This window comes from Rhinopithecus roxellana, chromosome 19 (genome assembly GCF_007565055.1).
Source record: "Rhinopithecus roxellana isolate Shanxi Qingling chromosome 19, ASM756505v1, whole genome shotgun sequence".
NCBI classification, from domain to species: domain Eukaryota; kingdom Metazoa; phylum Chordata; class Mammalia; order Primates; family Cercopithecidae; genus Rhinopithecus; species Rhinopithecus roxellana.
Window position 1 is genome coordinate 77,207,781 of NC_044567.1, and position 20,668 is coordinate 77,228,448.

The 20,668-nt window shown below is 48.8% G+C and overlaps 2 protein-coding genes across 10 annotated transcripts; both read right to left on the reverse strand.

Moving 5' to 3' along the window:
• Window positions 1-2,025: 2,025 nt before the first annotated feature.
• Window positions 2,026-3,753, reverse strand: LOC104675502 (somatotropin-like). Of its 7 annotated transcripts, none has more exons than XM_030923209.1 (5): window positions 3,615-3,753; window positions 3,187-3,347; window positions 2,842-2,961; window positions 2,579-2,663; window positions 2,026-2,331 (listed from the first exon to the last, which is right to left on the reverse strand). In XM_030923209.1, the coding sequence occupies exons 2-5, from the start codon at window positions 3,231-3,233 to the stop codon at window positions 2,134-2,136; spliced, it is 450 nt and encodes a 149-aa protein (XP_030779069.1). In that variant the 5' UTR covers window positions 3,234-3,347; window positions 3,615-3,753; the 3' UTR covers window positions 2,026-2,133. The 7 variants fall into 7 exon arrangements, with proteins under 7 accessions (XP_030779069.1, XP_030779066.1, XP_030779071.1 ...); XM_030923206.1 differs by having other exon boundaries at window positions 2,579-2,749; XM_030923211.1 differs by having other exon boundaries at window positions 3,187-3,256; window positions 3,615-3,702.
• A 13,394-nt stretch (window positions 3,754-17,147) lies between these two features.
• LOC104675458 (somatotropin-like) lies at window positions 17,148-18,675 on the reverse strand. 3 transcript variants are annotated; one of them, XM_010380033.1, is made up of 4 exons: window positions 18,604-18,613; window positions 17,852-17,898; window positions 17,595-17,759; window positions 17,148-17,345 (listed from the first exon to the last, which is right to left on the reverse strand). In XM_010380033.1, exons 1-4 carry the CDS (start codon window positions 18,611-18,613, stop codon window positions 17,148-17,150), a joined length of 420 nt encoding a protein of 139 aa, XP_010378335.1. The 3 variants fall into 3 exon arrangements, with proteins under 3 accessions (XP_010378335.1, XP_030779072.1, XP_030779073.1); XM_030923212.1 differs by having other exon boundaries at window positions 17,852-17,967; XM_030923213.1 differs by having other exon boundaries at window positions 17,319-17,759; window positions 17,852-18,356; window positions 18,604-18,675.
• Between the last annotated feature and the right edge of the window lie 1,993 nt (window positions 18,676-20,668).

Consider the following 20,668-nt stretch of genomic DNA (forward strand, 5'->3'; position numbering starts at 1 on the left):
CACTTGTAATTGGAATACTGACTGTAATGGATGCCGGAGGGTAAGATTCCCAAAGTAGAAGAAACTAGACTGACTTATGAGACCCTTCTAACTCCAAAATGCATAATTTTAAAGCCAGATAGTAGAAGAACAATGTAAGATGCAGGAATGGCTTCTGAGCTGAGAATTGCAACAGCTCTAGAGTTTTGATTATTTCAGCTTTCAACCACTTCCCAAGGACAGAGTTATTAACTGTAAGATAGCCAAAAATGAACACAAGTGGGTCTCGTTATCAAGAAAATTCATTATAGCACATAAGAATCAGAACTTCTAAGGAAGATTAATTAGGGGGTTGATTATTTGCATTGCAAAATAATTCCTGACTTCATGAATCATTTTTGGATACTAGAATTCCTGTGAGCATGTTAGTATGGATTTATAGGTCACCAGTCACTTAGCCAAAGTGCTTGGGATAGTAAACTCTTTTTTTTTTTTTTTTTTTTTTTTTTGAGAAGGAGTCTTACTCTGACTCCCAGGCTGGAGTGCAGTGGCCGGATCTCAGCTCACTGCAAGCTCCGCCTCCCGGGTTCACGCCATTCTCCTGCCTCAGCCTCCTGAGTAGCTGGGACTACAGGCGCCCGCCACCTCGCCCAGCTAGTTTTTTGTATTTTTTAGTAGAGATGGGGTTTCACCGTGTTAGCCAGGATGGTCTCGATCTCCTGACCTCGTGATCCGCCCGTCTCGGCCTCCCAAAGTGCTGCGATTACAGGCTTGAGCCACTGCGCCCGGCCCGTAAACTCTTAACTCTATAAAGAGCTAACCACCACTCTTTAGTGCTTATTATTTCCTAATTGTCATTAGGAAAACAATATAGTTTCACGACACATATTTAGACACTCCATCGGAAAGCACAAAACATCTGAAAATTCAATGCAGAAATAACTACAATTTCTTGAGTACTATATAATATGTCAAATATATAATTGCATTTAATCCTCACATAATCCTTGTAAAGCAATATATTATTATCTCAGCTTGGTCAAGGAATTTATTCAGGAGCAGCAAATGACGTACAACCCAAATCTTTCTGATTCTTTTCCTTACACCAAGTTATCCCAATCAACATCTCTTAGAACAAATTTCCTCACAGACAGCTTGGAGATCATGTGTGTTTGGGTTAATTTTTGCCCTTAAAATGTTTTCAATATGTGTTGCCAGTGCTTAAATGTTAGATTTCACGTAAAAGTCTGGATGTCCTGGCTGTCTCAAAGAATCAGAAGGTCTGGAAGCCCTGTCCCTGTAGTCCTGATGTTGACAGGCTGGCTGGGTCCTACCTCATCAGGGGCTAGAGTTCTGCAGGTTGTGCATCTTCCTACCACTCTGTGTTGCATCCCCCGGAGGAAAGCGAGTGTCATCTGGGATTTATCCCATTCCATCCAGCCCTCATTGCTTACATTGTTATGTTCTTGCCACCTGTTGGCACTGCATTTGCAACCCCAAATAAAATCTCTCTTCCACTTCCCTCGCCCTAATTCTGATTCCAAATGCTCTGGTTCTGCATGTCTGAAACTCATTTTTGCATTGTTCTCATTTCCCAAGAGTAGTTGGGCTTGAGGAATATTGATCTTAAAGCTGTTCTGCACACAAGTAATTCTATGACATTATTTCCTCACCTGTTGGGAAGCTTTTGCCTCTGTACTTAATAGCCCATCTTGTTTTCATTTCTTCTCACTCCTGGGGGGCCAGGTTTGGTGTTGCTGGTAAAGGTGGGGGAGGAAGAAATGCCTTCAAGTCATCTCTGGGATGACCAGTGAGCTATGACCAGTAAGCTGGGACCACTGACCTGGTGGAATGGCCTTAGTGAGTAACAGACTACAGTGATGTGTCAGCTTTCTTATGGCACAGGAACAACCAAGTCTCTTATATTTCAGTGGCCTGGTTCCCAATAGACACTGCAGGCCCTACAGGTCGTCTTCCCAAGCTGCCCCTTGCTTCACACCACCACCTTCCACCCCATAATATTATAGAAGGACACCTAGTCAGACAAAATGATACAACTTAATTTTATTAGGACATGGCTGGTGGGCACTGGAGTGGCACCTTCCGGGGCCAGGAGAGGCACTGGGAAGGGGTCACAGGATGCCATGCGGGCACCTAGAAGCCACAGCTGCCCTCCACAGAGCGGCACTGCACCATGCGCAAGAATGTCTCAACCTTGTCCATGTCCTTCCTGAAGCAGTGGAGCAGCCCGTAGTTCTTGAACAGTGTGTCATCATTGTGCGAGTTTGTGTCAAACTTGCTGTAGGTCTGCTTGAAGATCTGCCCAGTCCGGGGGCAGTGGTCTTCCAGCCTCTGCAAAGTGAAGGAAGAGAAGGAGAGGCCAAGGGCTTGGTCACTGTTCTCTGCCTCTCTCATTCATTCATTTTCCTCCCTCCCCTTCAGGGTGTAGAGAAAGACCTGGAGGATTCACCAGGGGTAATGAAGACTAAGGCGAATTATCTTGGGTCAGGGCCTGACTGCTAAAAAGAGGGCAGCAGTGTTTGTCTCCCCCAGTCCTCAAAGCCAGTGGGGTTCCAGGATTGGGGACCCCTGGTAGCACCTTCACCACCATCAGCGTTTGGATGCCTTCCTCTAGGTGTTTTAGGAGGTCATAGACGTCGCTGTCCGAGGTGCCATACACCTGCCTGTTGGCAAACACACTCCTGAGGAACTGCATGGGCTCCAGCCAGGACTGGATGAGCAGCACAGAGATGTGGAGCAGCTCTAGGTTCTGCAGGGGAAGGATCGGCAGTGGCTGTGCTGCCCGGGGCTCTGACCACAGGCCTCCCCCATCCCCGCCTTGGGGAGAAGGTATCCACTCACGGATTTCTGTTGTGTTTCCTCCATGTTGGAGGGTGTGGGAATAGACTCTGAGAAGCAGAGGGAGGTCTGGGGGTTCCGCAGGAATGAATATTTCTGTTGCTTTGGGATATAGGCTTCTTCCTAGGAGGAGGATCCCCCCACCAAGAAAGACCGCCGGTTTCTAAGCTGGAGACCAGCTCCCACTGTTACTTTTCTGGGAACCTCACTCAGCATATACTCATCTTCCTGCATTTTCGCTTCAGAAAACAACCCTGAGCTCCTTAGTCTCCTCCCATGACTTCCCAGCGGGGGGACAGTCACCTCTTCTTGCCACCCCAGACGCACACCCATTCCCCAAGAGCTTACAAACTCCTGGTAGGTGTCAAAGGCCAGCCGGTGCAGGCGATAGGCATGGATCATAGCGTTGTCAAAAAGCCTGGATAAGGGAACGGTTTGAATGTCACCAGCCTCTTAAAGCCATGGCAAGCAGAGCAGGGCAAAAGCCAAGAGCAGGGACGTCCGGGAGCCTGGGGAGAAACCGGAGGGCAACGGAGGAGGCAGAGAGCAAGAGTCCAGCACTGTCCCTGGCCCAGGAGCTGTTTTTTTGTTTTTCCTCTCTCGCCACCCCTCCAGGGACCAGGAACATTGTGAGATTGGCCACATATCTGGGCTTAGATGGTGATACTCACATTCAGAAGCCCGAAACCTGAGGGTTAGTGCTCCCGTCCCATCTACAGGGCGCCGCCTCTTCCTTCGGTACACATCGTGCCGAAATGGATTTTAGGGGCGCTTACCAGCAGCCATTGCAGCTAGGAGAGCTGTCCACAGGACCCTGAGTGGTTCGGTGAGTTGGGCCTTGGGATCCTGGAGCTGGTCTCCTTTGGGCCCTTTTTATACCCTGGCCCCTTATCTCTCGCTGCTTGACCCCACCTGTTTCTCTGTACGTTTATAGATGGGGCCACTGACGTGCCTGTGCTAATGGCTAATTTAGAAGCTCCTCCCACACATGCTGGGATCATGCCCCCTGGCTTGTCATCTTTCCCTTCCCACTATCACCAGCATTGTGAGGGCTGTGCACAGAGTGTCAGCCAGAGATATCACCCAACTTGTCCTCTCTTTAAGGAGAAGGTGGGTGCCCTCTGGTAGCACGCCGTGGTGGCCAACCTGAACGCGGGAAGGATATCAGTACAGCCCGTCCTTGAGACCCCATACCGACCCCATCCCACACTCTATCCTATCCCTTTCTTCCACCCCGCATGGTTCCCCCTCAACCCAGTGTGTTGCGAAAAGGGGCCAAACAGCCAATAGATTGTGGGGATTCCGGGCAGGATTCAGTCCTGAATTCCACTTTTGCTGACTCCTCCTGGGCTCGCCTGAGGCAGCTGGATGCAGTACTAACACTCACCACTAGAGGGAACCAACCCCCCACTTTGCTCTCCCCTTTCCCTGAGCCTTGGGGGGCGGGGGGGGGCTCCCCCAGGTCCTTGGGGACGAAGAATCCAGACTCAAGGTATTGCCCCAGCTCCTTGGACCTGCAGCAGAGATACAAACCAAGAAACAGAAATCCCGGGGACAGACACAGACCACAAGCGCTTCCTCCCCTAGCCCTGAAACCATCAGAGAATCTCAAAGTTAGAAGAGCTCTTGAAGGTTTGAGTGTCTTTCCCATCTTTGGAACTCAGAACACATCAGGCGGAAAGATGCCCTGTCCAGCCGTGGAAGCCCCTCCTCTTTTTTCTCCTCCTCCTTTCCAGATCTGTATAGAGCTTATCCAGTTGCCAAGGGCCTGCCTGTGCATTCTCACGTCTAACCTGCCGCTTGTCTTGTGAAGGAGGTGTTATTATCACCCCATTTCACAGGTCAAGACACTGAGGCTGAGAGAGACTGACTGCATGAGCTACCTCAGCCAGGGCAGCAGATCTCCACAACCTTGCTCTTCCCACATTGTGTCACTCAAAGTCCTTTCTCCAGGCCGGGCACGGTGGCTCATGCCTGTAATCCCAGCACTTTGGGAGGCTGAGGTGTGCAGATCAGCTGAGGTCAGGAGTTCAAGGCCAGACTAGCCAACATGGCAAATCTCCATCTCTCCTAAAAATACAGAAATTAGCTGGGCGTGGTGGCACAAGCCTTTAATCCCAGTTATTCAGGAGGATGAGTTGGTAGAATCGCTTGAACCCAGGAGGCAGAGTTTGCTGTGTGCCAATATCGTGCCACTGCACTCCAGCCTTGGGGACAGAGCAAGTCTCCATAAAAAAAAAAAAAAAAAAAAAAAAAAAAAAAAGGCTTTTCTCCAGAGCAGGTAGTATTGTGCTACTCAGTTGCAGTTATTTTAGTCTCCTTCTTTTTCTTTCTTCCTTCCTTTCCTTTCCTTTCCTTTCCTTTCCTTTCCTTTCCTTTCCTTTCCTTTGAGATGGAGTCTCATTCTGTAGTCCAGGCTGGAGTGCAGTGGCATGATCTTGCCTCACTGCAACCTCCATCTCTTGGGTTCAAGTAATTCTCCCGCCTCAGCCTCCCTAGTAGCTGGGTTTACAGGTGCCCTCAACTACGGCAGACTAAGTTTTGTACTTTTTTAGTAGAGATGGGGTTTCACTATGTTGGCCAGGCTGGTCTCAAACTCTTGACTTTAGGTGATCCACCCTCTCTAGCCTCTCAAAGTACTGAGATTACTGGCATGAGCCACCGCTCCCAACCCAGTTATTTCAGCTTCTAAATCCCTCTGAGTGCAGGGATTCTGCCCCCAACACAAGGGGATCTTTGCCTCATTTTGTCTTTCCATAAGGGGCAGATTGTTCTTTCTTTATTCCCAGGTGAGAATAGCGCAGTGGCATGGGGTGCCTTGTGGAAACCTCACAGCAGGACAAGGTGAAGGCAGAGAAAGCCAGGACTGAGCCTCCTGTCTCCTGGTGCCCAGGGTTGGGGCTGTTTCACCATCATATGGAGGTCACAGGCATCAGATGCCCCTAGAGATAAGAGCAGGAAAGAACATCCTCACGGTCACTGAAATCATCCCCTGCTGAGTTTAAGAGCATCTAGCACTTCACGCTGTAGAAACAGAAGCAAGGAAACAAGGAAACGTTTCTAGAAGTGGTTGGTTGTGGTGTTGGCAACCAACATTGAAAACCCACAGCCCTGTGGCCCAGGATGTGAGTGCTGGAGCCCTGCCATCTCCTCCCTTTCAGAGCAGAAGACAGAGCTCCTTTTTCTGCCTTAATTCCCAAAGCATTACCCAACCAGCACCCCAGACTCATCATCTGCTGGGAGGGCACTGAGCTGTGGGCTGTTCTCCAGGCAGGGCTGTGGGAGGGTCCAAGAGCGGTGTCATCAATGATACCAACTCTGAGAAAGCTGGGGCCAAGGGAGGGTGGAGACACCACTTTCCCCTGCTCCTTCCAGCACCAGCAAAGAGGAGGAGCCCGGTGGGAATGGAGGAGGGTCCCTGAGCTCCAGGTAGCTTCTGCCTCCCCCACCATCCTTCCTCCAATGTCAACTGGGATGGACAGACAGCACCCCATGACAGGGCCTTTTAGTCAGTGCTGGGGACTTAGATGTGGATTTTTGGCCATGGAAGAAGTCTCCAGCCTCTCTTAGGAGTGAGGGTGGCAGGGGCCCTAACTGGGAATCACTCCACAACTCCCCAGGTGGGCACAGGGTGGCGAGGCTCCCCAGACAGGTTACTGCCAGGAACACGTAGGACCAGCCAGGGCAGGGAGTGTCTCCTCTTGCCTCTCCACTCCTGTGACCCCACAGTTACGGTGACTCTGAGGACTCCAGGGACCCCTGGGGAAACAACTTTACAAAGGGTTACCATGGACTAGAAGGAAGAACTGAGGTCCACAGGCGTGGGTAGAAGTCGGTGATCCTTTTCTCTAGTCTCGATCTTCCCAGGGCCTTGAGCAATGGAGACCACGTCTATCATTCATTGCTAGTCAAAAATCAACTTTGAATTAGACTTGGGATTTTCCTGACGGTCCTGGGAAGTCACCCAATGTTGGGACATCACTTGGGGCCAGATCCCTGGCTCCTGTAGGCTGAGAGACTACCCAACAAGAGCCTCTGCATGGCCAGTGGTGAGAGGCTGGGCTTCGCATATTTGGTTTCAGCCTCAACAAGCTCAGGATAGGCCAGGTGTTGTGGCTCACGCCTGTAATCCCAACAGTTTGGGAGGCCGAGACAGGTGGATCACTTGAGGTCAGGAGTTTGAGACCAGTGTGGCCAAGAAGGTGAAACCCCGTCTCTACTAAAAATAGAAAAATTAGCTGGGTGTGGTGGCATGCCCCTGTAATTCTAGCTACTGGGGAGGCTGAGGCACAAGAATTGCTTGAACCCGAGAGGCAGAGGTTGCCATGAGCCAAGATTGCTCCACTGCACTCTTGCCTGGGCGACAGAGTGAGACTGACTTTGTCTCCAAATAAAACAAAAGAAAAGTAGAAAAATCCTCATCTCTGAGTCCACCATTACCTAGCTCCTTACCCACTGAGATGGAAAAATGGGAAGCAGGGGCCCCAGGGCCACCATGGATAGTCTGAATCCATAAAAACACCCTAGGTTTCATCTCGGACTCCCTGCCCATAGGGAAGGTGGGAAAGAAGAGTTGGCTCAAAGCGGGGAGCTGCTTGTGCTCCCTTGGGAAGGAAAGCTGTTGGGTAGAGGGGACAGCATTTGAGTGAGGGGAGGAGAGGGAGCAGGGTGTGAAGGTAGGGAGGGAGTGTGGTGCACTCAACTCAGCTCTTTGGGAAACTGTTTTTGCAGACAAGCCACCGTTAGAGGAATCCCGTTGCTCTGGCAAACAGACCTGGCTGGAAGGGATGGAACACACGCTTGCCTGCATCCCAAAGGGAAACCCAACTCCAGCCTTGGTGTGTACCTGGAATGGGGTGGTCTTTGACCTTGAAGTGCCACAGAAGGCAACCCAGAACCACACTGGAACCTACTGCTGCAGAGCCAGTAACCAGCTGGGCTCTGCCAGCAAAGACATTGCTGTCATTGTTCAAGGTAACCTTTGCTGCCTTGCTGTCAGGCCAAGGATGGAAACCCCTCAGAGGTTTTGGATTCTTACCCAAGCATGACAGTAAGAAAGATTCTACTAGGTTGGGAAGAATGAGACTCAGAAGTGGGCTTGGAGGGCTGGGATGGGTGATCCTCATACTCTCAGACCTTCCTAACTCTGCCTTCTGTGCTTAGACAGGAGTGGATGAAGGAATAAGCTCTACCCTCTTTGTCGTTATTACCATTGCCCTTGGAGGCAACCTCTGCTTCCCAGATTCAAGCAATTCTTGTGCCTCAGCCTCCCCAGTACCTGGAATTACAGGGTCAGTGCCACCATGCCTGGCTAATTTTGGTGAGTGTCATCACCATAGCACTGTATCTGAGTATCGGCCCTGCAGAGTGGACAGGAGGAAATTGCTCTATAGACAGAGGAGAAGGACAAAGAGGAGGAAAGCCAGTTTGCTGCTGAGGAAGAGAAAAGTACAACTCATGTAATTGACAGCTATTTGATTGAATGAGACTTCTGCTACTGTGGTTTCCCAGGGAGGAAAGAAGGGATAGAGGAGAAAGGAAGAAACAGAATGGCAGGCTGCATTACCCTTTGTGTTCTTCTGTCTGTAAAACAGTGTTTCAGGCCCCCATGTCCCATGTGTCCAACATGTCCAGAACCTCACCTTTCTCTCTCTGTTTCCTTTTTTTTTTTTTTTTTGAGATGGAGTCTCCCTCTTGTTACCTAGGCTGGAGTGCAATGATGCGATCTCGGCTCACTGCAACTTCAGCCTCCCTGGTTCAGGCGATTCTCCTGCCTCAGCCTCCCCCGGAGCTGGGATTACAGGTGCACACCACCACACCTGTTTGATTTTTGTATTTTTCTTAGAGATGGGGTTTCACTATGTTGCCCAGGCTGGTCTCATACTCCTGACCGCAAGTGATCTGCCCACCTCGGCCTCCCAAAGTTCTGAGATTACAGGTGTGAGCCACCGCGCCCAGCCACCTTTCTCTTTTGAGCTCACTCTAGTCATCAGGAATCTCAGTCTCAATGTTTGATTTGTAAGAAGGCGTCTTGTGCCTTGCCAGTTGCATCATCAGTCCACTCTTAGATCTAAAAAAAAAAAAAAAAAAAAAAAAAAAGAATCTGTCCTTTCCTCATGCTTCCCACTGCCCTTTTCTCTTAAACATCATACTAAAGTCAGGCACATCTTAGAAATGCAGCTCATATTTCATGGTTTTCTGATTTCTACCTGGGAACTCAATTTGTAGTCCAGGGACAGGACTTTGAAGGGAGTAAGTATCAAATACGGGCTAGGAGTCAGAGCTCTGTTCCCATCTCCACTTTCCCTTGCTCCCCTGACCTGGGCTTCTGGAGTGCCAGCTCCCAGAGCTGAGCTTGTTGACATCACTAAGGATCAGTGGCAAGCTTCAACTCAGTAACCATCTGTTGTGGGTCTTGGGGGAGTATACAGATGGTAAGAAATTCCACTTCGGGCCAGGCAAGCATCCTATCTAGCCCAGTGTTCTGTCTGTGAAGTAGAAGGTAGAGTTCTTCGATGGAATTGGCCTCATAGGTTAAGCACTCCAAACATCTCTGAATTCCTTTTCACAGAGTGATCAACTGTGAGTTCGCATTTGCCAGTTTTCTTTTTTTTACCCATATGGGCGTCTAGGTTAGAGTTCCAATGTTTACTCTCCCTTTTCATCTGTCTGCATATTTTCATCTGTCTGCAAACAATTTCCCTGAAGCTTCAAGAGGAATCCTCTTGTGAAAATGTTCATATGATTTTATGATTCAGCTTCCTTCCCTGTCCTTGGGAAACAGTATATTCACCCTCGGAGAAGGCGTGAGGAATCATAAAACCAGATGTTTTCTCCCAAATCAGTCAAGAAATGTTCACTGAAATGGTGCTGTGGTAAAAATAAAAGTGATTTTATGATATCCAAATGCATTTCTCTACCGTTCTGTGTCATTGCTGAAAGCTCTTATTATGTCAAATAATTGCATTTTGTAACTTTTTTTTTTTTTTTTTTTTTTTTTTTTCACATGGAATCCCTCTCTGTTGCCCATGCTGGAGTGCAGTGGCTCGATTTTGGCTCGCTTCAACTTCCACCCTCGGGTCAAGCAATTCTCTGCCTCAGCCTCCCAAGTAGCTGGGATTACAGGTGCCCACCACCATGCCCAGATAACTTTTTGTGTTTTTAGTGGAGACAGGGTTTCACAATCTTGGCCAGGTTGGTCTTGAAGTCCTGACCTCATGATCCACCCACCTTGGTCTCCTAAAGTGCTGGGATTACAGATGTGAGCCGCCTCTCCTGGCTGCATTTTATAACTTTAAGCACAATTTCTAAGGAAAAAACACCGTGTCGATAGCATAAACAACCAGCCCAGGGCAAGGGGTGCATTAGCTCAGGGCAGCAGCCTATTTCATCTGCTTTCAAAACTGAAATTCAGGCCGGGGGCGGTGGCTCACGCCTGTAATCCCAGGACTTTGGGAGTCTGAGGCCGGCGGACCACTTGAGCCCCGGAGTCTGCAAATAGCTGGGGCAACATGGCAAAACCCCATTTCTACAAAAAGTACAAAACTTAGTCATGTATAGTGGCGTGTGCCTGTAGTCCCAGCTACTTGAGAGTCTGAGGTGGGAGGATCACTTGAGTGTGGGAGGTGGAGGGTTGCAGTTAGTTGAGATCACACTCTGCACTCCAGCCTAGGCAACAGAGCCAGACCCTGTCCCAAAAACAAAACAAAGGAAACAAAAGCGAAAACTAAAATTCAGATTTCCAGATAGAGAGAGGTGCGTAGCCTTCCAAATTGTAGATACTAGCCAGAAAAAACGGTGACATCAGACAGCAGAGGGAGAACATTTTCCCATTCTTCCCAGACCTCCTCTGAGTCTGGTGTTATGGATTAAGTGTAAAAATAACCCTTTGGTTTCATCACATGCAAGGCTGCGGGGATAGAGTGGTGAACAAAACATTGTCCCTGGCTTCCACAAATTTATTAGGAAAGCTATTTAGACAAACAAGTAGGAGATTACATTTGTGCATGAACTCCTGTGACTGGGAAGACAGATTGTTAAAAGAAAGCATAACTCGGATCAAGGAAGGCTTCCTGGAGGGACATGAAATATCTTGACTTTGCAAAATAGCATCATCCCCCAACATGATGACCTTTTCAACCTGGATGTTTCCACTAGGTGGAGCTACTGCTCTCTCAGCCTGTGAGTCTAAGATAAATCATACCTTGCCTGAATTGAGCATTTGGGGAAGTAAGTTAAGAAGCAGGTTTCAGAGACAGGAGTATAGAGCCGCCCCATTCGGGGATCCACAGCTGTTTCAGTGTCAGGATCAGCCGCATCAGGGCTGTAGTTATCGTGTATCTGCAAACCCTGCCTCATGGCCTCAGTGCCTTGAAGCACAGCGAATCCAAAAAGGAAGGGAAAAATGAGCCAGACGTGGTGGTGTGCACCTGTAATCCCAGCTACTGGGGAGGCTGAGGCAGGAGAATCGCTTGAACCCGGGACGCAGAGGTTGCAGTGAGCCGAGATGGCGCCATTGCACTCCAGCCTGGGCAACAGTGCGAGACCCCGTCTTGAAGAAAATGAAAACAAAAACAAGCAAACACAAAACAAAACAAACAACACCAAAAAGGGAGGAAGAAGGGGGCCACTTGGACTTTCTAGTTCCAGCAGGGAGAGCCTGGAGGCTTAGCCGGCTGCTGCCTTTGCTTCTCACTGCCACAGGGTGTCAGTGTTGACAGATGGTCCCACATTGTACCATCAAACCAAGTGGGTCTGCAGATCTGGGTTCCCAGCTGCTGTGCATCTCTGAGGAGGATGATCTGCTTCTTCGGGGCCTGGTCCAGCTGCGGGTGTCCTCTTGCTTGGGTTTCCAGGGTTCCAGTTCCTTCCCGAAGGATCATCTACACCACCAGGGGTCAGGCAGCCCCTTCTCATTGATTCTTTTTTTTTTTGGAGACCGAGTCTTGCTCTGTCTCCCAGGCTGGAGTGCAGTGGCGCGATCTCGGCTCACTGCAACTTCCGTCTCCTGGCTTCAAGCAATTTTCCTACCTCAGCCTCTGGAGTAGCTGGGATTACAGGTGTGCGCCACCATGCCCGGCTAATTTTTGTGTTACTGGTAGAGACAGGGTTTCATCATGTTGGCCAGGCTGTTCTCAAACTTCGGACCTCAGGTGATCTGCCCACCTCCCAAAGTGCTGGGATTTCAGGCTGAGCCACCACACCCAGCTTCATTGATTCTTAAAGCAGGAAGGGTCTCGTATCTCTCTTCCAGTATAGTAGAGCTTCTGAGGGTAGCTGCCTTCATTGTGTATAGAAGGAGGCCCCAACCCCTAAATGGTTTTGATTATATTCTTTCTGAACATTTTAACAATCAGCTCATGCTTAAGTTACAGCTACCTTGATTATCTCCAGAGGAAGAGTGGCCTTTAATGCTCCAAAAGTTTATCGTCTTTATTATTATTTTTGAGACAGAATCTTGCTCAGCCACCCAGCTGGAGTGCAGTGGCCTGATCAGCTCAGTGCAACTCTGCCTCCCGGGCTGGAGAGATTCTCGTGCCTCAGTAGCTGGGAATACAGGTGTGCACCACCACACCTGGCTAATTTTTATATACATTTTTTTTTTTTTGAGACGGAGTCTCGCTCTGTCGCCCAGGCTGCAGTGCAGTGGCGCGATCTCGGCTCACTGCAAGCTCCACCTCCCAGGTTCACGCCATTCTCCTGCCTCAGCCTCCCGAGTAGCTGGGACTACAGGCGCCCACCACCACGCCCGGCTAACTTTTTGTATTTTTAGTAGAGACGGGGTTTCACAGTGTTAGCCAGGATGGTCTCGATCTCCTAACCTCGTGATCCGCCCACCTCGGCCTCCCAAAGTGCTGAGATTACAGGCGTGAACCACTGGCCTGGCCGTTTATCCTCCCAAGGATGGTCAGGGTGACATTTTGGTGTCTTTCTCTCTAGACCCGAGAAAGCATAAGTTATCTCTTTAGTGGGACTTCTTACCATTGGGTTAATAATAATGTTTACCTTAGAGAATTATAGTTAGAAAGAAATGACATGATACCTGTAATAAACTAGCATGGTACTGGAGACATGTGTTCACATTTGTTGGTTTTTATTATTATACTGATAATTCTGGTGGGAATTAAGCACATCATTATAATCACATAAAGTGAAAGCAAGAATCAGAAATCCATGGTAACCTTGAGGGCCATCAAAAGTCATAGACACTGTGCACAGCTTTCCGATTTTTCTAGTCTTTTTCTTGCTTCTTCCCCTACTTTCCCCCCAGTTGGGTCCCCTAGGATTTAGGACTACTAGTAGGGTGACCAGTCCTATTAGATGAGTTTGCATTGAGCTGAGGGATTCTTGGAAGGAACGTAGGACTTTCAGTGTTGACATTGAGAAAGTCTCCTGAAAACGAGGACAAATTGGTAACCCTAATCCCAGCGGTGCTCATCATGTGCCTCAGCACTCCAGGGCCTTCTGAATTAAAGAAGCAGCCAGGCAAAGTGTCAGCTTGTCTTGGCCTAGAAGCCTAGACCTTGCAATTCAGAAGAAAAGGGAAGGGGTCAGTTCTGCTCTGAACTGAGTATAAAGGGACAAAACCCACCACGTGTATTACAACAATGCTCATGGAAGAAATTCAGAAGTGGTCGTTTTAGGTTAGGGTAAATTCAAAAAAATGACAGAGTCAGGAAAACATTATCCCAGGGGTCAAGGATGACTCGACCTCTGCCTACTGAACTCTTCCTTGTGCCAGTCTCGCTAATCTTATCTTCAGGAAGAGTTTTCATTAGAAAATACCACTAAGGGCCAGGCGCAGTGCCTCACGCTTGTAATCCCAGCATTTTGGGAGGTCAAGGCGAGTGAATCACCTGAGACCAGGAGTTTGAGACCAGCCTGGCCAACATGGCAAAACCCTGTATTTACTAAAAATACAAAACCTAGCCCTGTGTGGTGGTGTACGCTTATAATCCCAGTTACTCAAGAGGCTGAGGGACGAGAATCACTTGAACCCGGGCGGTGGAGGTTGCAGTGAGCCGAGATCGCACCACTACACTCCAGCCTCTGTCTCAAAAATAAAAACAAAAATAGGCTGGGCGCGGTGGCTCAAGCCTGTAATCCCAGCACTTTGGGAGGCCGAGACGGGCGGATCACGAGGTCAGGAGATCCAGACCATCCTGGCTAACATGGTGAAACCCCGTCTCTACTAAAAAACACAAAAAACTAACCGGGCGAAGTGGCGGGCGCCTGTAGTCCCAGCTACTCAGGAGGCTGAGGCAGGAGAATGGCGTAAACCTGGGAGGCGGAGCTTGCAGTGAGCTGAGATCCTGCCACTGCACTCCAGCCTGGGCGACAGAGCGAGACTCCGTCTCAAAAAAAAAAAAAAAAAATAGACTACTAACATTTTTCAGTTGTGAGAATATATAAAAATCTCCGTCTTAACTGTTTTACGTGTACAGTTCAGTCATGTCAAGTACATTCACATCGTCATGCAAACATCACCACCATCCATCTCCAGAACCCTTTTCATCTTGCACAGCTGTAACCCTGTGCTCATTAAATAGCTCCCTCAGCCACTGGCCGTCACCATCCTACTTTTTGTCTCTATGAATTTGACTGCTCTGAGTACCTCATATGACTGGTATCAGACAGTATTTGTCTTTTTGTGACTGGCTCATGAGAAACACTTTTGAGATGACTGGTTGGAATTAGGAGCAGGTGGCACCACAGCTGGTCCAGGCCTCTCATCTCCTCGTTCTTCTTTTTCCCTGTTCCACCAGTACAACAGCTGTGGACACATGGGTCTCATCTTTGCAGTCCCTAACACAGTGGTTTTCAACCTTGTTGACACATTAGAATCACCTGGGAAAGTTTTCAAACTGCTTTTGCCTGGACCAGATTCCAGGCTAATTATATCAGAATCTCAGGGAGTGAGTGCTTACGTATACATCGTTTAGAAAACACTTAGGCATCTCAAATTTGCAGTAGAAATTGCTGTCCACAGCAAGTTGATGAGCTGAAATGTGGAATAACAGTGGGTGAATCAAAAGAATTTAAAGCAGATGGTCTTTAAGGTCTTTTTATATTTGAAAATGTGCAAAGTCATGTAGTATCTTTCTAATTCTCAACCAGCCGTGGTTGAGTGGATTCACCTATACCCAAGAGGAGCCGGGCGGACAGTCTCTGGAGTGTGGCTCCCCCTGCAGTTCAGTTATATGTTATGACCACCCCACTTTAGAACCCTCTTAGTCACCCATGCAGGCGCTGGACATTGTCATTCCCCTGTCACATGCATTCAACAAATACTTATTAAGATGGCTCGCCTCTCCTTTTAAAACATGGAAGCCAAGAGATAATGATAATTGTGCTCATTTCATTGACTTCTAAAGACCGTGAGATTTGTGAATAATTTTTTAAGGCCGAATGAAGGACGTTGCAGGAATATTGATTCCAGCTTCGTGCAAGAAATAGTTTTCTGCAATGAGAGTGGTTTAATAGAATGAGGAGCCCTGTGAAAAAGTGTTCCCTTGGTTCTAGTGCTACACACTCGTAATTGGAATACTGACTGTAATGGATGCCGGAGGATAAGATTCCCAAAGTAGAAGAAACTAGACTGACTTATGAGGCCCTTCTAACTCCAAAATGCATAATTTTAAAGCCAGATAGTAGAAGAACAATGTAAGATGCAGGAATGGCTTCTGAGCTGAGAATTGCAACAGCTCTAGAGTTTTGATTTTTTCAGCTTTCAACCACTTTCCAAGGATGGAGTTATTAACTGTAAGATTGCCAAAAATGAACACAAGTAGGTCTCGTTATCAAGAAAATTCATTATAGCACATAAGAATCAGAACTTCTTAAGAAGAATTAATTAGGGGGTTGATTATTTGCATTGCAAAATAATTCCTGACTTCATGAATGAGTTTTGGATACTAGAGTTCCTGTGAGCATCTTAGTATGGATTTATAGGTCACCAGTCACTTAGCCAAAGTGCTTGGGAGAGTAAACTCGTAACTCTATAAAGAGCTAACCACCACTCTTTAGTGCTTATTATTTCCTAATTGTCATTAGGAAAACGATATAGTTTCACGACACATATGTAGACACTCCATCAGAAAACACAAAACATCTGAAAATTCAATGCAGAAATAACTACAATTTCTTGAGTATTATATAATATGTCAACTATAGCATTGCATTTAATCTTCACATAATCCATGTAAAGCAAAACATTATTATCTCAGCTTGGTCAAGTAATTTATTCAGGAGCAACAAATGACATACAACCCAAATCTTTCAGATTCTTTCCCTTACACCGAGTTACCCCAATCAACGTCTCTCAGAACAAACTTGCTCACAGACAGCTTGGCGACCATGTGTGTTTGCATGAATTTTTGCCCTCAAAATGTTTTCAGTATGTGTTGCCAGTGTTTAAATGTTAGATTTCACGTAAAAGTCTCGATGTCCTGGCTGTCTCAAAGAATCAGAAGGTCTGGAAGCCCTGTCCCTGCAGTCCTGGTGGTGAGTTCTGCAGGTTGTGCTTCTTCCCACCCCTCTGTGTTGCATCCTCCGAAGGAAAGCGAATGTCATCTGGGATTTATCCCCTCCCATCCAGCCCTCATTGCTCACATTGTTATCTTCCTGGCACCTGTTGGCACTGCATTTGCAACCCCAAATAAAATCTCTCTTCCACTTCCCTTGTCCTAATTCAGATCTCAAATGCTCTGGTTCTGTATGTCTCCAACTCATTTTTGCATTGTTCTCATTTCCCAAGGGTAGTTGGGCTTAGGAAAATTCATCTTAAAATTCTTCTGCACAGAAGTAGTTCTATGACATTGTTTCCTCTCCTGTTGGGGAGTTTTTGCCTCTGCACTTAATAGCCCATCTTGTTTTCATTTCTTCCCGCTCCTGGAGGGCCAGGTTTGGTGTTACTGGTGATGGTGGGGGAGGAAGAAATGCCTTCAATCATCTCTGGGATGACCAATGAGCTATGACCAGCAAGCTGGGACCACTGACCTGGTGGAATGGCCTTAGTGAGTAACAGACTGCAGTGATGTGTCAGCTTTCTTCTGGCCCAGGAACAGTCAAATGTCTTATATTTCAGTAGCCTGGTTCCCAATAGATCCTGCAGGCCGTACAGGTCGTCTTCCCAAACTGCCCCTTGCTCCATACCACCACCTTCCACCCCACAATATTATAGAAGGACACCTAGTCAGACAAAATGATACAACTTAATTTTATTAGGACATGGCTGGTGGGCACTGGAGTGGCACCTTCCGCAGCCATGAGAGGCACTGGGAAGCGGTCACAGGATGCCATGCGGGCACCTAGAAGCCACAGCTGCCCTCCACAGAGCGGCACTGCACCATGCGCAGGAATGTCTCGACCTTGTTCATGTCCTTCCTGAAACAGTGGAGCAGCCAGTAGTTCTTGAGCAGTGTGTCATCATTGTGCGAGTTTGTGTCAAACTTGCTGTAGGTCTGCTTGAAGATCTGCCCAGTCCAGGGGCTACCATCTTCCAGCCTCTGCAAAGTGAACAAAGAGAAGGAGAGGCCAAGCGCTTGGTCACTGTTCCCTCCCTGTCTCATTCATTCATTTTCCTCCCTCCCCTCCAGGGGAGAAAGGCCTGGAGGATTCACCAGGGGAAATGAAGAATAAGGTGAGTTATCTTGGGTCAGGGCCTGACTGCTGAAAAGAGGGCAGCAGTGTTTCTCTCCCCCAGTCCTCAAAGCCAGTGGGGTTTCAGGGTTGGGGACCCCTGGTGCCACCCTCACCCCCATCAGCGTTTGGATGCCTTCTTCTAGGCTTTTTAGGAGGTCATAGACGCCGCTGTCTGAGGTGCCATACACCTGCCTGTTGGCAAACACACTCTTGAGGAACTGCACAGGCTCCAGCCACGACTGGATGAGCAGCACAGAGATGTGGAGCAGCTCTAGGTTCTGCAGGGAAAGGATCGGCAGTGGCTGTGCTGCCTGGGGCTCTGACCACAGGCCTCCCCCATCCCCGCCTTGGGGAGAAGGTATCCACTCACGGATTTCTGTTGTGTTTCCTCCATGTTGGAGGGTGTGGGAATAGACTCTGTGAAGCAGAGGGAGGTCTGGGGGTTCCGCAGGAATGAATACTTCTGTTGCTTTGGGATGTAGGCTTCTTCCTAGGAGGAGGATCCACCCACCAAGAAGGACAGCTGGTTTCTATGCTGGAGACCAGCTCCCATTGTTACTTTTCTGGGAACCTCACTCAGCATATGCTCATCTTCCTGCATTTTCGCTTCAGAAAACAACCCTGAGCTCCTTAGTCTCCTCCCATGACTTCCCAGCAGGGGAAAGTCACCCCTTCTTGCCACCCCAGACGCGCACCCATTCCCCAAGAGCTTACAAACTCCTGGTAGGTGTCAAAGGCCAGCTGGTGCAGGCGATAGGCGTGGATCATAGCGTTGTCAAAAAGCCTGGATAAGGGTACGCTTGGGACCCTACCAGCCTCTTGAAGCCATGGTAGGCAGAGCAGGGCAAAAGCCAGGAGCAGGGACGTCCGGGAGCCTGGGGAGAAACCGGAGGACAACGGAGGAGGCAGAGAGCAAGAGTCCAGCACTGTTTTTTTTTCCCCTCTCTCTCCATTTCTCCAGGGACCACCAACATTATGAGATAGGCCAAATATCTGGGCTTAGATGGCGATACTCACATTCAGAAGCCCGAAACCTGAGGGTTAGTGCCCCCGTCCCATCTACAGGGCGCCGCCTCTTCCTTCGGGACACATCGTGCAGAAATGGATTTTAGGGGCGCTTACCTGCAGCCATTGCAGCTAGGTGAGCTGTCCACAGGACCCTGAGTGGTTTGGGGAGTTAGGCCTTGGGATCCTGGAGCTGGTCTCTTGTGGACCCTTTTTATACCCTGGCCCCTTATCTCTCACTGCTTGACCCCACCTGTTTCTCTGTACCTTTATGCATGGGGCCACTGACGTGCCTGTGCTAATGGCTAATTTAGAAGCTCCTCCCACACATGCTGGGATCATGCCCCTGGCTTGTCATCTTTCCCTTCCCACCGTCACCAACATTGTGAGGGCTGTGCACAGAGTGTCAGCCAGAGATATCACCCAACTTGTCCTCTCTTTAAGGAGAAGGTAGGTGCCCTCTGGCAGCACGCCGTGGTGGCCAACCTGAACGCGGGAAGGATATCAGTACAGCCCGTCCTTGAGACCCCTACTGACCACATCCCACACTCTATCCTATCCCTTTCTTCCACCCCGCATGGTTACCCTCCACCAAGCAGAGAGAATGTGTGTGTTGCGAAAAGGGGCCAAACATAGCCAATAAATTGTGGGGGTTCTGGGCACGATTCAGTCCTGAATTCCACTTTTGCTGACTCCTCCTGGGCCTGCCTGAGGCAGCTGCATGCAGTGCTAACTCTGACCACTAGAGGGAACCAACCACGCCCTTTGCGCTCCCCTTCTAAGCCTTGCGGGGGGTGGGCGCTCCACCAGGTCCCTGAGGACGAAGAATCCAGACTCAAGGTATTGCCCCAGCTCCTTGGACCTGCAGCAGAGATACAAACCAAGAAACAGAAATCCCGGGGACAGACACGGACCACAAGCGCTTCCTCCCCTAGCCCTGAAACCATCAGAGAATCTCAAAGTTAGAAGAGCTCTTGAAGGTTTGAGTGTCTTTCCCATCTTTGGAACTCAGAACACGTCAGGCGGAAAGATGCCCTGTCCAGCCGTGGAAGCCCCTCCTCTTTTTTCTCCTCCTTTCCAGATCTGTATAGAGCTTATCCAGTTGCCAAGGGCCTGCCTGTGCATTCTCACGTCTAACCTGCCGCTTGTCTTGTGAAGGAGGTGTTATCATCACCCCATTTCACAGGTCAAGACACTGAGGCTGAGAGAGACTGACTGCATGAGCTACCTCAGCCAGGGCAGCAGATCTCCACAACCTTGCTCTTCCCACATTGTGTCACTCAAAGTCCTTTCTCCAGGCCGGGCACGGTGGCTCATGCCTGTAATCCCAGCACTTTGGGAGGCTGAGGTGTGCGGATCAGCTGAGGTCAGGAGTTCAAGGCCAGACTAGCCAACATGGCAAATCTCCATCTCTCCTAAAAATAGAGAAATTAGCTGGATATGGTGGCACAAGCCTTTAATCCCAGTTATTCAGGAGGGTGAGGTGGTAAAATCGCTTGAACCCAGGAGGCAGAGTTTGCTGTGTGCCAATATCGTGCCACGGCACTCCGGCCTTGGGGACAGAGCAAGTCTCCATAGAAAAAAAAAAAGTCCTTTCTCCAGAACAGGTAATATTGTGCTACTCAGGTACATAGTTATTTTAGTCTGTCTTCCTTCCTTCCTTCCTTCCTTCCTTCCTTCCTTCCTTCCTTCCTTCCTTCCTTCCTTCCTTCCTTCCTTTCTTTCTTTCTTTCTTTCTTTCTTTCTTTCTTTCTTTCTTTCTTTCTTTCTTTCTTTCTTTCTTTCTTTCGAGATGGAGTCTCATTCTGTCATCCAGGCTGGAGTGCAGTGGCATGATCTTGCCTCCCTGCAACCTCCACTTCCTGGATTCAAGTAATTCTCCTGCCTCAGCCTCCCTAGTAGCTGGGTTTACAGGCGCCCTCCGCTATGGCAGACTAAGTTTTGTACTTTTTTGGTAGAGACGGGGTTTCACTATGTTGGCCAGGCTGGTCTCAAACTCTTGACTTTAGGTGATCCACACTCCCTGGCCTCCCAAAGTCCTGAGATTACTGGTGTGAGCCACCGCTCCCAACCCAGTTATTTCAGCTTCTAAATCCCTCTGAGTGCAGGGATCCTGCCCCCAACACAAGGGGATCTTTGCCTCATTTTGTCTTTCCATAAGGGGCAGATTGTTCTTTCTTTA

Coding starts and splice junctions, on each gene's coding strand:
- LOC104675458 (XM_030923212.1), bottom strand. Junction 17,760..17,851: donor AGGAAACACAACAGAAATCC/GTGAGTGGATAC, acceptor CTTTCCCTGCAG/AACCTAGAGCTGCTCCACAT. Junction 17,346..17,594: donor GCATCCAAACGCTGATGGGG/GTGAGGGTGGCA, acceptor TTCACTTTGCAG/AGGCTGGAAGATGGTAGCCC.
- LOC104675502 (XM_030923206.1), bottom strand. CDS start 3,240: ATGATCCATGCCTATCGCCTGCACCGGCTGGCCTTTGACACCTACCAG. Junction 2,750..2,841: donor AGGAAACACAACAGAAATCC/GTGAGTGGATAC, acceptor CTTCCCCTGCAG/AACCTAGAGCTGCTCCACAT. Junction 2,332..2,578: donor AAACGCTGATGGTGGTGAAG/GTGCTACCAGGG, acceptor TTCACTTTGCAG/AGGCTGGAAGACCACTGCCC.